General features: G+C 35.7%; 1 protein-coding gene across 7 annotated transcripts in view; it reads left to right on the top strand.

Annotated features, from left to right (window-relative positions):
* Positions 1-16,654, top strand: part of RARS2 (arginyl-tRNA synthetase 2, mitochondrial) — a 53,437-nt gene that overhangs the window by 12,949 nt on the left and 23,834 nt on the right. For 3 of the 7 annotated variants that reach the window (XM_038554696.1, XM_038554693.1, XM_038554698.1), the window contains 5 exons: positions 1,294-1,396; positions 2,744-2,827; positions 9,224-9,321; positions 12,142-12,197; positions 14,778-14,861. In XM_038554696.1, the coding sequence (XP_038410624.1) occupies positions 1,294-1,396; positions 2,744-2,827; positions 9,224-9,321; positions 12,142-12,197; positions 14,778-14,861 (425 nt within the window). Of the gene's footprint in view, positions 1-1,293; positions 1,397-2,743; positions 2,828-9,223; positions 9,322-12,141; positions 12,198-14,777; positions 14,862-16,654 lie in introns of those variants that run through there. The other 4 variants (XM_038554694.1, XM_038554692.1, XM_038554695.1 and 1 more) reach the window with 3 other exon arrangements.

Below are 16,654 nucleotides of genomic sequence, written 5' to 3'. Positions count from 1 at the left end.
AAGAGTAATATAATAAATACATTAAAACCTTATGTAAATTTCCATAATTAAAGTTAATCTTTAAGAAATTGAATTGTCATGTAAAAATTGAATTGTCATGCCCCTGGGACTCGGGCCTATTTAACATTTTTATTTAACATCGGAACTAGGATTAGTATTATTTAACCAGGACTTAATTTCCCAGCAATACTATGAAGTGAGTGCCATTACCATCACCATTTTACTAAGGTACAAGAGAGGTTAAGCAAAATATCCAAGATCACACAGACACTGATTAATAGATGTACTTGGGTCAGTAGATGACTTTGAATTGGTAAATATAATCCACAGTAGGCTAATAGATAATATATTAAGGCTCAAGAAAATAATTTTTCTTTAATATTTTTTTCTGAGAGAGAGCACAAGAGCAGGGTGGCAGCGGTAAGGGAGGGCACAGAAGGAGCAGAAGAGAATCTCAAGCAGGCTTCATGCTCAGCTCAGAGACCAACTTGGCGCTCAATCCCAGGACCCTGAGATCATGACCTGAGCCAAAATCAAGAGTCCAATACCCTGCCAACTGACCCACCTAGGTGCCCCAAGGCTCAAGAAAATTCCTAGTGGTCTTTGTTGACTAGGTGGATTAATGTGATATGAAACAGATATCACAGGGTATTTTAGGCATGTCCCTGAATTTCAAGAGTGATAAGTATGAGATCATTCTAAAATATATCCTTATGTGCCAGTGACACTGGTATGAAAAGACAGTGGTTTAGTCCACTTATTGTGCCTATAGAATGTCATTCTCTAGTCCTTATAAAATGTTAGAAGATGTCCCAGTATGGGTAATTATATAGATGTTTAACCATCCCTGGGTGGCGCAGCGGTTTAGCGCCTGTCTTTGGCCCAGGGCGCGATCCTGGAGACCCCGGATCGAATCCCACATCCGGCTCCCAGTGCATGGAGCCTGCTTCTCCCTCTGCCTGTGTCTCTGCCTCTCTCTCTCTCTGTGTGTGACTATCATAAATAAATAAAAATTTAAAAAAATAAATAAATAAAATAAAATTTGTAGTATACTTTGAACTACCTATCTCACAGAGAGATTATAAATCTACAATTAGGTAATAGAAGAGGAAGAACTTTAGAAGACAGTTCTAAATAAATACAAGGTGATATTTCTAGTTTCTTTGCTTTATATTTTGCTGATAAAATTGTATCGATGTGGAGAATGCATAGTGGTGAGCCTATGTTGTTGTTGTTACACTAGTAATACTTCAAGGTACAATAGCTTTTTCCTATTTCAATTTCTATCTATAGAGAAGTTGCTGATTTTCAGCTTTCTGTGGATTCTCTATTGGAAAACAACAATGACCATTCAAGACCAGATACTCAAGTTCAAGCCAGGAAACTGGCAGAGAAGGTACTTCAGCACTATTATGTTTTTTAGACATTATAACAAATTTACTATTTTAAAGAAGAAAAAACTCCACAGATTATCTTAGACATAATAATGAATTTAATAGTGTTTTTTTGTTCAAGGCACCTTGGAAAATACAATTTAAATTCATTTTAGCCATGTACTATAAGGTCAAGATGATTTTTCAAATTAGTATAAAGCATTCCTCTTGAGCTGACATTGTTCAATTTTTTGATTAACTACTCACAGGAGGACTGAAGTGTTAATTAAATTTACAGATTGAAGCTGGATGGACTTCTGAATTTAAGAGCACAAGCTTGATAAATTAGAGCACTGGGTTGCAATTTTTAAAATGAGTTTCTGAGAAGATGAGCATTAAAATATGAGGAAAAAATGATTAGATGTAAATAGAATCATGATTGCAGAGAAGTGGCTAGATGATTTAATAAACCTCTTTCATTTTTAATTTCTCTGATGGGTTTGGTATCTAAAAGAAGAGTTGAAAGGATTGTAGAGAATGACAAAATCTAAATTATTAGCATAATACCATCAAAAACTAGTTTTTTAAACAGGGTTATTACATGTGGCATGGAGGCTTCTGGGCACACTGAAGGATTGAAACAATGAAAGTCATTGTTATAGAAAAAGATGGGTGAAAAGTATCAAAGAGCTTTGGTAGCTTAGTAAATATTTGATCAGAAAATCAACCCAGATTTTTATCAGGAAGTATACCAGGAGTAGAATTTTTCTAATTACAGTATTTAGTCTCTTTCTTCCATCTCCTATGAGTTCTCAAAAATACAGACTAGAGGCTCTTCGGTGACAACAGCTATCTTTTCAAGTTTCATGGGTATATCAGGTGCTTAGAAATCTAGTTGGTTAAAATTTTGAGGTATATTCACTGAAGTGAAAGTATTTAAATGATTTCCATTTTATGTGTTGGTACAAGTGCTTCTGCATAGGGCCTGACAAAATGACATGTTCTGTGGCTCTTGTGCAAGGTGGAATGAGAAAAAAACAATTCACTGCATGTCAGGGCACATAAGGTGGGGGTGAAGTGATGTTGGCTTCCTTCCATGTTAGATGGAGAATTTGAAGTGAGGGAATGGGAAAAAGGAAAAGATTCTGAATATAGATTAGTGTTCTAGTCCAGAAAAGAAGGAAATCTGCCGTTTACCCAAATAGAATGATAGAATTGAACAGATTGGCCTAAGGCCCATGTCCAGATATGATGACTAAGAGACATGATGCACCTGCTACCTTTGAACTCCAATTTGATAGTATTAAAATTACAAATTTCATTATGCTTATTTTATAACCTACTATTTTACTTGATTTATATCTTTTCAGCTGAAATGTGATTCAGTGGTAAGTGAAATCAGCACTGGTCAAGGGACTGTAAATTTCAAAATTAACAGAGAACTATTAACAAAGGTAAGAATGGGTTATGTTCCAGCTCAGTTCCTTTACTCACTCTGATTTAGTGACAGTGATTTTCCTCTAGTTCTTAAACTTCACCTCCTCTTTCCTCAAAACCTTGCATACTCTGACCGCCCTTCCTGGAGTACCACCCCAAGTTAACTCCTCCTTACCATCAGTTCTTGATATTTTCTGGGCTGTGCCTTTCTGTCCCCTTCATTTATGTGCTTTACTAGCAGTGGGTATCTCTCCTTCAGAGAACTCACCATAGTTACTATTTTACATTCTTATTTGATTAATGCCTTTTGCCCTTTAAACTCTAACTTCCTTTATGGCTTATAGCATCTCTTTTTCTCACTCTTGGATCCCCAGTTCCTAGCACTGTGCCTGGCATGCAGTAGGTGTAAGATAATTTGTTGAGTGAGTTAATGGACTCTGTATTGAATATTAGAAAGTACTGCAGGTTTCAGCTCTCTGGGAGGCTGTAATCTGTTGAAAGCATGAGATTTATACAGAAGAAACCATCATAAGATAGCATATTCTCTTAATAAAACAATAAATATTTTTTTTAAAAAAGTAGATTGATACAATAAGCATAAGAAAGATCAGAAGACTCAGGATGGCCTGAAGGAGTTGGGGAAATGACATAATTGAATTGGGTCTCATTGAAGATTGCAGAGGAAAGGTAATCCTGGGTAGGCAATGGTATGAGATCTTTTGTTGAGAGTTTCATCTCAATTCGGACTTTAAGATTTATGCTTTAGTCAGTATATTTTGTTTTTTTTTAAAGAGTTTGTTTATTTATTCATGAGAGACCCAGAGAGAGAGGCAGAGACACAGGCAGAAGCAAGCTCCATGCAGGGAACCCAATGTGGGACTCAATCCCAGGACTCCAGGATCATGCCCTGGGCTGAAGGCAGGCGCTAAACCTCTGAGCCACCCAGGTGTGCCTGTGGTTTTGTTTTGTTTTGTTTTGTTTTTTTGTTTTGTTTTGTTTTTAAGAAATATATACCGGTATTGAGTTGCTCAGGCTTAGTAATGCTGCAGTCTTAAATTGAAAATAACTATAAAACCAAAATTTTTAATAATATAATTTCTTGCCAAGGTTATGTAGTTTATAGGCATTTACCCATCAGCTCTATAATTCTTCCAAAGGAGAGTTAGTGTTACATGTTTGTCTCTCTAAATCCTTGAACTTTTTCTTTTATCTTTTTTCCACTCTTACTTCAAGGTAAATTAGTTAACCAGAATCAGCCACAGAACAAGAAGAATCTTTTGAGCTTGTTAAAAGGTGTCTATAACCTGTTGGGTTCTTGATAACATTTCATGCCAATTTAGTAAACCAGTGACTCTAATTTACTATTTCTAAATCAGTACTCTTCTTCCAATTACAGTCTCAATTTTTTTTTCTTTTTTTTTACAGTCTCAATTTTTTAAAAAAGACTTTTTTTGGGATGCCTGGGTAGCTCAGTGGTTGAGCATCTGCCTTTGGCTCAGGCTTGATCCCTGATTCCCGGGTTTAAGTCCCCCATCAGGCTCGTTGTATGGAAACTGCTTCTCCCTCTGCCTATGTGTCTGCCTCTCTGTGTCTCTCATGAATAAAAAAAATATATTTTTAAAATAAAATAAAATGGCTTTATTTATATAGGGCACCTGGGTGGCTCAGTTGGTTAAGTGTCTGCTTCAGCTCAGGTCATAATCCCAGGGTCCTGAGATTGACCCCTACATGGGGGCTCCCTGACTTAGCAGGAAGTCTGCTTCTCCCTCTCCTGCTCCCCCTGCTTGTCCTCTCTGTCTCTCTCTCAAATAAATACAATCCTTAAAAAAATTTTTATTAGACAGAGATTGCATGCATGTATACAAGTGAGGGAGAGGGGCCAAGGGAGACAGAGAAGCAGACTCCTCACTGAGCAGGGGGCTTGACTCTGGGCTTGATCTCAGGATCCTGAGTACATGACCTGAGCTGAAATCAGGCACTTACCCAATGGAGTCACCCAGGTGCCCCAATGGTCTCAATATTTATAAGCAGAAATGCAACTCGCCAGAGTTGGAAACTGCTTCATAGGCAACAGTATTTTACTTCTTTTATTTTCCCTGAGATCGGAAAATGCGTTGTTAGATGGAGTTTGCCTTTACAGCCAACTTAACTGAAAGAAATGTGGTTTATGTATCAAGTAAAGTATGTGTTTACTTAATAATTTAAAATTTCAATGGCCATGAATTTGCATGCTTTATTACAGTGAACAAACTATGAGATTTTCTCTGATTTAAGAATGCACACTAGCTTGCTTATTAAAAATATTCCCAAATCCTTCTCAATTGGCGATAGAGGGACAAGATTTAGGGCTTTGAGGTCCAGCTTCTCTTTGTCACCTAGAAATCTTCCCTTCATTGTAGCCTTGAGGGTCAGGATGTTAGTTGATTTTAAGGTAACAAGCAGATTGCTGACAGTATCCCTGCTCAATGTCACAGTAAAGATACATCCTAAACTAGTGAACACCCATAGTCAGAAAAAGGGGTATTGAATATGCCTATGTTATAAGTTATGGTTTTTTAATGATAACTTCTAGGTCTGGCTCCATTATTTTCCGGCCTTGAACAACAGTTATTTACATGTCTATTGAATTTTTCAGATTATATCAACAAAAAAGTTCAACCCTTTGGGACCATTATTAATCGTATTTTTACATAGTAAAGTCATCAAGATTGACACGTAGCCAATGACCTGTGTCCAAAACTTACTTTTCAAGCAGAGAATTATGAATTTGTCATTGCTTACACATGTACAAACTTAGCCTTGCATAAAACGTTATCTGTTCATTCATTGCAATTGAATTATTAACATTGGCAGCACCAGGAATGATTAAATGTAAGCTTTTTTTATATATATATACAAAATAAATATAAGCTTAATTAGGATCACTAACTGTGGCAGTATAATGTCTTAATGTAAATCATCCTCAATGGTAGGAGACTAGAATGTGAAATTAAAAACAGTAGAAACTGCCAAATGCTAATTATTTTACTAACTGAGCTTAGGCCAGAAGGCACTAGATGCATTCAAGTCACATGTAATGCTAATTGGTTGAACATATGGAAGGAAGGAATGATTAAACACTTTTCAACTATTGACCAAAGAACAAATAGGTAGTAGTAGCTTCCTTAGAAGTCCTTATAAAAACATCTTACATTTTAACATACTTGTTGATGAATAGATGAGCCTCTAGCTTATTCATCTATTGGAATATCAAGGAACTTTACTAGCTTACTGGCATTCTATAGTTTTGTGTTCTTACTAATGTGATAAACTTTCTGTTGAGTATCTGCCAAAGAATATATTACTGAAATTTAAGGATAAAGTGGCATGGATTCTGCCCTCAAGGAGCTTATGATCTAAAAGAAAAGCATAAAAAAAAAACAGTATCAGTGTAATGTGTATTCAATGTGATAATGAGATGAATGATATAATGGAAGAATGTATAAGTTGCAATCCAGTGTAAAGAGGTACACAGGGCAGCCTGGGTGGCTCAGTGGTTTAGCGCCGCCTTCGGCCCAGGACCTAATCCTGGAGACCCAGGATCGAGTCCCACATCGGGCTCCCTGCATGGAGCCTGCTTCTCCATCTGCCTGTGTTTCTGCCTTTCTCTCTCTCTCTCTTTTTTAAAGATTTTATTTATTTATTCAAGAGAGATACACAGGGAGAGAGAGAGAGGCAGAGACACAGGCAGAGGGAGAAGCAGGCTCCATGTAGGGTGCCCGACGTGGGACTCGATCCCAGGTCTTCCAGGATCCAGCCCTGGCTGAAGGCAGCGCTAAACCACTGAGCCACTGGGGCTGCCCTCATTGAAGGATTTAAATAGAACATAGACTTCATGTACGTTATGGTGGCTTAGTGGTTGAGCGTTTGCCTCTGGCTCAGGTTGTGATCCTGGAATCCTAGGATCAAATTCCACATCAGGCCTCCTACTGGGAGCCTGCTTCTCCTTCTGCCTATGTTTCTGACTCTGTCTCTCATGAATGAATGAATGAATGAATGAATGAATAAATAAATAAATAAATAAATAAATAAATAAATCTTTTTGAAAAAATCTGTACATTATATAAGGAGATGGTTATGTATTAATGTTTTGTGGTTTTTATAGTGGTATGGCTGGCAGATGATGAGGGTCTATCCCTTCTGAAGCAGAAGGAATAACGTGAATGACACTTAGGAGATGGCATGTGCAGCATTTGGTGATTAATAGGTGATTGATTATATAGGTTGAAGGAAAAGGGTAAATTTTAGGAACTCTTAGGTCTTTGACCTGGTTAGTCCAGTGGTGAGGGGGTAAAGTCTATGTAAATGGAGAATGCAAAAGGAAGAGAAGTATATTCCATTTGAACTGAGATGTCCAGTCTTGAGTTGACATACCAGGCTATAGCACAGGAGAAATTTTATTAGGTAAGTAGTAGTTGAAGTCTTAGGACTTTATGCCTAGAAGAAGTATAAAGTAAGGAGCTAGAAGCAAGAAAGGAGCACAGTATGGGCAGTCAGGTGGCAGGCAGTGGAAGAGGAGCCTGCAAAAGAAACGAAGAGGCAAAAATCAGTAGAATGCTATCATTACAACCAAGGAGGGAGGGTGATTGCAAGAAGAGTAGTCATTAGATAAGATGATGTTTTAAAAGTAGTCACCCCTGGGGAAGACGGGTTAGGACAGATGATCAAAAGGGACTTTAGACTTTTACTTTATCTTGTTTAATTTTTTTATTTTACAAAAAAACCTCACAAAATAATGTATTAAACAATTTAAGCATTCAGTGTCGTGTGGCATTTAAAATTTTGATTTTGAGAACACTTAGAGTGAAATAGAGAAAGAAGCTCTAGGTAGCAGATGGATCAGATTGTCAATGGAAGGTTTGGAAGTGAGGCATGTGAGATAGTCCTTTATTAAAGTTATTTTTTTATTTGTGCCAGAGATTTCAATGATCTGAGGGTTATTTGTTAAAGGAGAGTTTAACTTCCTGTGATTGCCTTTTGTGGAGTCTACTATCCATTACATAAAAAGGGATAGAAGGTGAAATAGATGGGTAGATGTTAACTTTAGAATAATCTGACTCTGAATTCCTCCTCAGTAATATTTACCTCCCTACCCAAAGGAGTCTTGTCAGCCATTGTCTTGGAGTAAATAATTAACATAGTTAACATTTAATGGGTTCCTAGTGTATGACAGGCACTATTTTCTTTAATGGCTCTATATATTAATCCTTTCTCTCTGTGTCCTACTATATATAGTGTGAGTGAAAGGAGTATTACTTCCTCAGTGTCCTTGTGCAAGTACATACTGTTTCTGAACCTTAGTTTTTTACATCTATTAAATGGGAAATGTTGCACATTTTTTAACGTTGTGAGGCTTAAATATAACATTAAAGCATCTGGACTTTAACCTAGCACTTTGTAGATGCTTGTTAAAAGTATTGTTTTGCTGCCTTCTGCTACGTTCTCTGCCTTCTCCATTAAGTGACCCTCTTAACCAACTCTTTAGATAGTAAAATTCTTCACATCATAAACTACATTCTTAGGACTCAGAATCCAGTTTGTGAAGCAAAACCAATATAAGAGTAAATAGCCTAGGACAGTAAATTCAAACCCCTCCACCAAAAAATAAATATATTTATAAATAAACACATCACATCATTAGCAAAAAATGAAGGATGAATTTTGTCAACTATGTAGTAGTACTGTGTGCATTTCTAAAAGTGAACCTGGATTTGTTCTGGTTGCTTCTGTTAGGTTTCCTTGTTTTTTATTTACATAGCCAGTTCGCATTTGAATTGCAGTTTTGTATTTGTTTTCTACCATTTCTTGTGATCCTTAGTATTACAAAAGTAGCGGCAGCATGCAATCATTAACACATTAGCTATGGAGTGAAAAAGGTTTTGCCACATGACTTACTAGCAGTATGACCAGACAATTTAACTTCTCTGTGCTTCTCTTTCCTCATTTGTAAAAATAATACTTGTCTCCTAAGGTTTGTTGTGAGGATTAAATGAGTTAATACGTAGAAATGCTCAGAACAGTGCCCGGCATAGAGTGCATTCAGTAAATACTAGATCCTCCTTCTGGTTTTGGTGTTACTATTTGCCGTGGAACTTGCGGTGGTTACTTAACCTCTAAACTTCTGTTTCTTTATCTGGAAAATATCTATATCATCCATAAGAATGCATACATGTGATATATAAAAAAGGCACAGAGCCCCCATAGATGTTAGTTCTTATTATTACTGTTCTGACTAGCATTAGCAACAGGAGAAGGTGGTGGTGCTGACAATGCTGTAAAATTCTCAGTTCTGTAAATTAGAATGAGTAAATGAAGTAATTAAGAAAATTGCAATGTTTTCTGTGTCATTAAATCCCATGCCTTTTACTTTTCAGACAGTGCTGCAACAAGTAATCAAAGATGGCTCAAAATACGGATTAAAAAGTGAGCTTTTCTCTGGTCTTCCCCAGAAGAAGATCGTGGTTGAATTCAGGTGAGTGCCTGCTCATCTTATGTGTTGGTTAATCAAGGTGTCTGGGCAGGTGTTTTACCATTATCATCTAGGCCTCAGGAAATTACACATGGGAATATAGAAAACCAGTGAACTTCTATTATTTTCTTAATAATATGGTGACTTTATCACTGCACCATGAATAAAATTTTTGGACTCCAATAAACAAAAATCTGGTGATTATATATTCTCTTTAATTAAATATTTAATAATTAACTTTTTTGGAAGAACTAGTTCTTCTATTTTAGTAGACTCTTAAAGCCAAGGTAATGATTACTACCATATTAAGAACTTTAAAGTAATGTGGTTACCAGAGAACAAAGCCTTATTAGTATTTGTAATGGATTTTTTTAATTGCCAGAAAAAAATAGTTTGAAGTCTTAATACACCTCTAAATAATCCTCATAACTTTCTGATGTGCTGTCAGTACATCCTTCTAATATTTGAACTGTTTTTAAATAACCAAAACAGGAAGGGAACACTTTCAGAATACAGTTGATCAGTTGGCACCTCATGAAAATGATCAGAGATGTTGTATTTTATTGTATTTGCCTTCCTAAACGCAGAAGAGTCTTGATGAACTCTTTTCCCACTTGGAAAGTTAGAACTTGCTATAGCCATTTGTTTTCCTTTCCTTTTCTTTTCTTTCTTTTTTTTTTAAGATTTTATTTATTCATGAGAGACACAGAGAGAGGCAGAGACATAGGCAGAGGGAGAAGCAGGCTGTATGCAGGGAGCCCAGTGTGGGTCTCAATCCTGGAACTCCAGGTTCACGCCCTGAACCGAATGCAGACGCTCAACGCTGAGCCACCCAGGCATCCCTAGCCTTTTGTTTTCTTAACTATATATTTCTGTGGAGATTTTTTTTTTAATGGATGATGAGGAAATTATTTCAGGTTTCCTGATTCTTTATTATAATTTTTTATGGTAACAAACTTAGTTATGATTAGCACCTGGATAACCAGAGGCGAGAGTGGGTTTTATGGATTCCACATTTGTACTGTCTGCTACTCTTAGAGTCAACAGACTCTAAGATTCAGTAAAATTTTATAAGGAATGATTGGTGAGTAAACGCTCCCATGGAGTAGACAGATATGAATCTTAACAAAATGTCAAATTGATATTTGAAGAGCCATTTTGTCCATGCTGAAAACCTAGGTAGATTCAATTCTTCTAGTCCTAGAGAAAAAATGCAAAAGCGCTGTGAAAACTTTTTAAAAAAATAATAGTAATATAAATAACTAGCTTGAAAAAATTCAAAGGTCATAAAAGAATATTCATTGAAAGGAATTTTCTTCCCCATTACAGTTTCTTAGCTCTCTCCTTATGTAAGGCATTCACCAATACAGGTTCCTCATTTACCCACCTAGAGATACTCTGTGTTCATAACATGCTCTACACATTGTTCTGCTCCTCCTTTTTTCACTAAACAATATAACTTGTATCCCTTTGACATTTGGAGTACATCCAAGGCTGGCTTATTATTTTATTGTTTCATTGTATTCTATTGTAATTATTTATTTATTTATTTATTTATTTATTTATTTTTCTATTGTAATTTTTTAAAATTGACTTTATTCTGCTTACTTTGGTCCTCCTTTTCTAGTTTCTTAAGGGAGAACCTTAGATTACATACTGGTTTGAAACCTTTCTTCTTTTCTAATACAAACATTCCATGCTGTACGTTTCTCTGCTTTAGCTCACAAATTTGCTAGAGGTCAACTTATTTGCTCTCATTATCTCAGGGATCACAGTCCTTCACTGTCTGGTTTGTAAAACCAGTGTTTCATATATTTTTCTGGTTTTCTGGTTGTTTAAGGCAAAAGATAAATCCAGTCCTTGTTACTCTATTTTGGTGGGAAGTGGAAGATTCCTTATTTTTTAACCTATGGAAGGACCTGTACTTTCTTTCTAAATAATTAAACAAACATTCTTCTAGTGTCATAATTTCACAATTATATGCATATTAATGTAGAATCAAGCACTTAAGTTGTAATACCCTTTATATAAGGCTTTAGAGATGGGTCAAAATTAAGTTCTCGTTTTACCATTTATCCAACTGTTCAAGTTAATTTATTATATTTTTCTAATATTGAGAAACTTGTGAAATTTTCAGATATACACAAAACACAACAGTATAATTAAGTCCCATATCCTTCTCACTCAGATTCAAGAGTCATGAAGATATTGCCAAATTTGCTTCATTATCCTTTTTCCTTGTTGCCTCAGTTCCCTCATCTGTAAAGTAAGAGATGAGAATACCCTACCACACAACTCTAATGAGTATTAAGTGGATTCATGCATGTAACGTGCATGAAACTGTGCCTGTCAGGTAGTGAGTGCTCTAGAAGCATTTGCTATCATTAAATTCTTGATTACAACTTTTGATAGATAATATCCACATATAAATAGAATTTCTTTGGGGTCAGTAATTTTTAAGAGGATAAAGGTTTACAATTAGTACATGAAACTTAATTCCCAACAACCTGCATTGTTTTTGTATTTAAACAATATCTCTGAATTTCTTCATCCTTTTTATCAATCCTTAAATGTATCTGCTTCCTAACTGTGCCATTTCTGTGTATGGTACTACCTCAAGAGTCACAGGATCAGTTTCACTAAGGATGATTCTTTCTGAGTTCCAATTTATCTTTGCTCTAAATTTCTAATTTTTCACTTATCTTTGCCCTAAATTACCAAAGGCCTTAATCCCCAATTGTGTTAAACTATGGAGGCATGACCTAGTTCATTTTAGAACTCTTGTTCCTAGAACAGAAGTATAACTTTTGCAATTATTTGCAGTTCACCTAACATTGCCAAAAAATTTCACGTTGGACATTTGCGTTCTACCATCATTGGTAAGTGTCATTAGTTTTATAGAAAATACTAAACATGACTTTGGGGCAGTATTTGATAATGCATTCAAATGGTTTAATGCTTAAATAACAATATGATGAAAAGTTCAAATTTATAAGAGCTTGATGCTAATTAAATACTATATAAAATGGGAAAAATTAGTTTAGAAGTAAAAAAATTTGTTTCAAAAGCAAAGGATTAACTCAGAAACCAATTTTAACTGTTAGGTTTGTTAATAATTTTAACTTTTTAAAAATATGTATATGTATAGAGAAGATCTAAAAGATGCAAAAATGAAAATAGTTATGTGAGAATGATAATCTCCCCAGGTTTTTTGTTCATATACTCTATTTTTTTAAAATGGTGTTATGTATTAATTATATCTCAATTTTTATTTTTATTATTTTTGTTAACAATCTTTACACTTTAATAAGTTTTTTCTTAAGATTTTATTTATTTATTCATGAGAGACACACACACACAGAGAGAGAGAGAGAGAGAGAGAGACAGAAACACAGGCAGAGGGAGAAGCAGGCTCCATGCAGGCAGCCCGATGTGGGACTCAGTCCTGCGACTCTGCGATCATGCCCTGAGCCAAAGGCAGATGCTCAACCACTGAGTCACCCAGGTGTCCCTATGTCTCAATTTTTAAAAAAAGCTCAATCTCAATCATTTGAGTACTAATTCACAACTGGAAATTGAAATCATACTATTCTAAGAAAGATTGCTATTGTACTTCATAGGTGTAATGCTTCAGTGTGTATGTATATGCTAATACTTTCATTTATTTAAAACATGACATGATGTAGCCCAATTTAAAAACTGCAGTTAGAATTGGAAGAGACTCTGAAGTTTATCTCATCTAATCTGTCTTCTGGTATGCACATGTCTATTGCATGCTTAAAGGAGAGTCATTTAATCTGTCATTTTAATACTTTTAAGAATTGGAACAATCTGTACTTTGTGGCATAGATCATTTTTGAACTGGAGTCACCTGTCATTGTTGAAAGATCTCATGGAGCATTTTAAGAGAGGAAATGACTGAACTTGATTTAAAAAAGAAAATTAAAAATATTCTGTATATGAAAATCTACACGAGTAGGTCAAAACTGTAGGAGTGAGTAAATGATGGACAGAGCATGATAAAATTGTTTGAAAGTTGTTAAGGAAAATTTTGGACCAGGAAGATATAATATTTTTTGAGAGTTTATTTACCGTGTTCAACGTTTTCTTGTATTAATTAGCTCAATTAATTTCACAACAGCCGTATTTGGTAAACAGTGTTAACTGTAGTCTGTGGAAATTCATATACCAAAAGTAACTTTTCCAAAATAATTCCAAAAGTCTACAATTGTGTCATTTGGTTGATTTGCAAGATAATAAAGTGCTAATTAAAAATAGGAATACAGTCTGAATAGCAGTTGAAGGTTGCTGTTAGAACCATGTAGACTGGGAAAGTCTAGAAGTAGAGAAGCTGGAAGAGGAGTAGCCACAGTAATTTAAGACATGCGGTATTGATGAAGGATTATTTGCAGAATAGTAAATCCATTGTTGTGAAAGCAGGCAAGGATTTATTACAGGATATTGAAGAGTTTGCAAAATTGTTGGAAGTGCTAAAGAAGTTTTGGATTAAGTAACATAAGTCACTCTCAAATTTATGCCACAGAGGTTGGTCATCAAGGGATTTCTGCCGTTTCTGCAGTCCCTTCCAATAACAACCATGCTACCACTGTTGTAGGAAGCTACCACTAGTCCTTCCATGCCTTCTAGAATTCATATTAGCAAAAGAGGCAGCCCCATACCCTTTCAGTTCCCTTGGAGGTCACATGACAGGACACTGCTATTGATGCCACCAAAAAAAAAAAAAAAAAGCCTCCACAGCTGTGCTTGTCAGAAAAAAAATAGAAGTAGCTCCCTTTTCACCTCATTTCTACCTTCTAAGTCTCATGCAAAGTGTATCTGAATGCCAAAACATAAATACTTCTGAAACCTTAACTGCAGGAGATTCTGAGAAATGTAATTTTTAGATTTCCAGCCTCTGCAACAGGCAAGAGCACACTTAAGAGAGTGGAGTAGATGGTGACTATAAAACCAGTGTCGGCAGTAGAGGAAGATGAGGTTCTTGGACTACCATGTGCTCTTTGAGAGCAGGCATGAGGAGATGGACTTCAGTGACTGAAAGAAGGGAGAGTGGACTATTAAGAAAAAAACACCAGTATGGCTCAGGTTCTTTAGGGGATAATCAAGTTATTTCTTGTTAATTACTGAGATTCTGTTATTTTCTATCTTTGGAATTGCAGCTATTCTAACGTGTTCCCAATTCCCATTGATGTTGCTGAAAATTCTGTTCTTGTGAAAATTGTGAGATTCTTTGGAATAACTGACCCCAAATAATCCTCTACTCCCTTTCCATAATGTAGATGAAAACACAATAATGAATATTTTAGTAAAAAATAATTGAGTTGGTAAATTTTGTGAAAAAAAAAAATTTCTGTGTAATGCTTTGGTAATAGAGAAGCACATGGTTTTTATGCCAAAATGGATAACAAGAGTGAGAAACGGTTTATTTTATTGATTACTAGGAAATTTTATAGCAAATCTCAAAGAAGCTTTAGGACATCAAGTAACCAGAATAAATTACCTTGGAGATTGGGGCATGCAGTTTGGTAAGTAAGTTTGAGATTTGATCTTTCATTTCACTTTTAAGTTTAGTTTCTTTTAATATGTCATTTGATATTGCAGAATCCAGTGGATACAGTAGTGCCTCCTATCTTTTGTTCCCCCAATGGTCTTTTGCACAAATCTTGTATTCTGTTTGTTAGAGTAATTCTCACCACAAAATTCAGAGCAATACCTGATAAATACAGGCTTTAGTGGTTTTATTAAAGAAAAGTAGCTTATATTTGTCAAATGCAGAAGTGAGTATACGAGGGAAGAAATGAGTCTAGCTATATATACCCTTCTCAACTACAGCCCTGCTATCTTTAAAACAAGTGAAGTCCGGCCTCCCTGGGCCATAATACATGGAGGATGATTTGTTATACCCTGAGCCAGTGGCATAGAGGAAAAAGAAAGTGGAATACTTTGGCTCCCTCTAAAATTGTACAGTAGCAGGGGATCAGAAAGAAAAGAGAGGAAGAGAAGAGTAAGATTCAAACAGTTGAGTGCCATAAACTCAGAACCATAACTACTTCACAATACACCAGAAATCAAGGAAGGGCAAGATAAAATGAAGTTGCTAAGGTAGTGAAGTCCTGTTAGCTTGTGAAATGCAAGCTTTTAAAAATCTCTGGCAACTACAGTGTGTATGTTAAGATCCAGCCTAGTGTCACACAGACAGACCCTTGCCCACATCTCACATTACTATGTTCCTAGTTTCCAACTCTACTCAAATAGGCTTGTTGTAAATCTGTTCTTATTTGTTTGCTTCTCTCCCCTGCTAGGTGATATGTTCCTTAAAGGCATGGATTGTGTCTTAATTATTTTTGTGTCCATAGTGCTTGGCACCAAAGAAGCACGGGAGTGATAAATGAATCTGTCCTGGGAAGTACTTTACAGTACTAATCCAAAAGAAAGGCTAGTTAGTATTTTAAAGCTTCAATAAAGTACAGCATGCACTGCCAGTTCTAAAATTCACTGATACTATTATGTTCTATCATATCTACTGAAATGAAATCAGTTTCCAAAAGACAGATTTATCATGACTTCTTTCATTTCATTTAATAAAAATCTCTTTTAGACTCCGAAAAAGGTAGAACTTGAACCAATTATCAGTGCCATTACCATTCACTGTGGAGGAATCAGAAAACATGCCCTGAATTTTAAAGATCCACCTGCAGTACATGACTGCTGGTAGTCAGAGGTTTAGGCCATAGGCTCAACAGTCAGATTTAATGGATGGCATCCACTTTACATTAGTTTAACCGATTTGTGCATTTCACAGGCATTAGCAAATATGGTGATTATGGTATTCTTTAATTACAGCTACAGGATTTTATTATTGCAGTGTTTTCTCTAAAGGACTGCTATGGTTAATGAACTGTCACCATTTCCATTATAACCATCATTGTTGAAGAGTTTTAATTTTGGCTGTTTCTGCTATCTCCTATTGAAAGTTGGCAGATAGTTTCCAAGCACAAAATTAGTTTTTGAAAATATATTAGGTTGAATTTTAAATGGACATTCAAATAGCCTTTACTTTTCCTATTTCCATTTTTTAGACACTTTGGGCATCTTTCCACATCCTGCTCCTGAGACCCTGAATCATAATCACATTTGCTTTTGCTTAAAGTAAATAGATCTGATACATTTTTCAGTCATCCTTAGTTCTATCTAAAGCTCCAAAATATTTTATATCTTCATGTTCAGTAGCATCCCACTTTTTGCTGAGCCTCTATAGAAAAATATACCTGTGCAAGGCCCCCTGACAATAGCTCCTTTAAATCTGAAGCTTAGTAAT

Source organism: Canis lupus, chromosome 12 (genome assembly GCF_011100685.1).
Source record: "Canis lupus familiaris isolate Mischka breed German Shepherd chromosome 12, alternate assembly UU_Cfam_GSD_1.0, whole genome shotgun sequence".
Classification (NCBI taxonomy): domain Eukaryota; kingdom Metazoa; phylum Chordata; class Mammalia; order Carnivora; family Canidae; genus Canis; species Canis lupus.
This window is presented reverse-complemented; position numbering and strand designations above follow the sequence as displayed.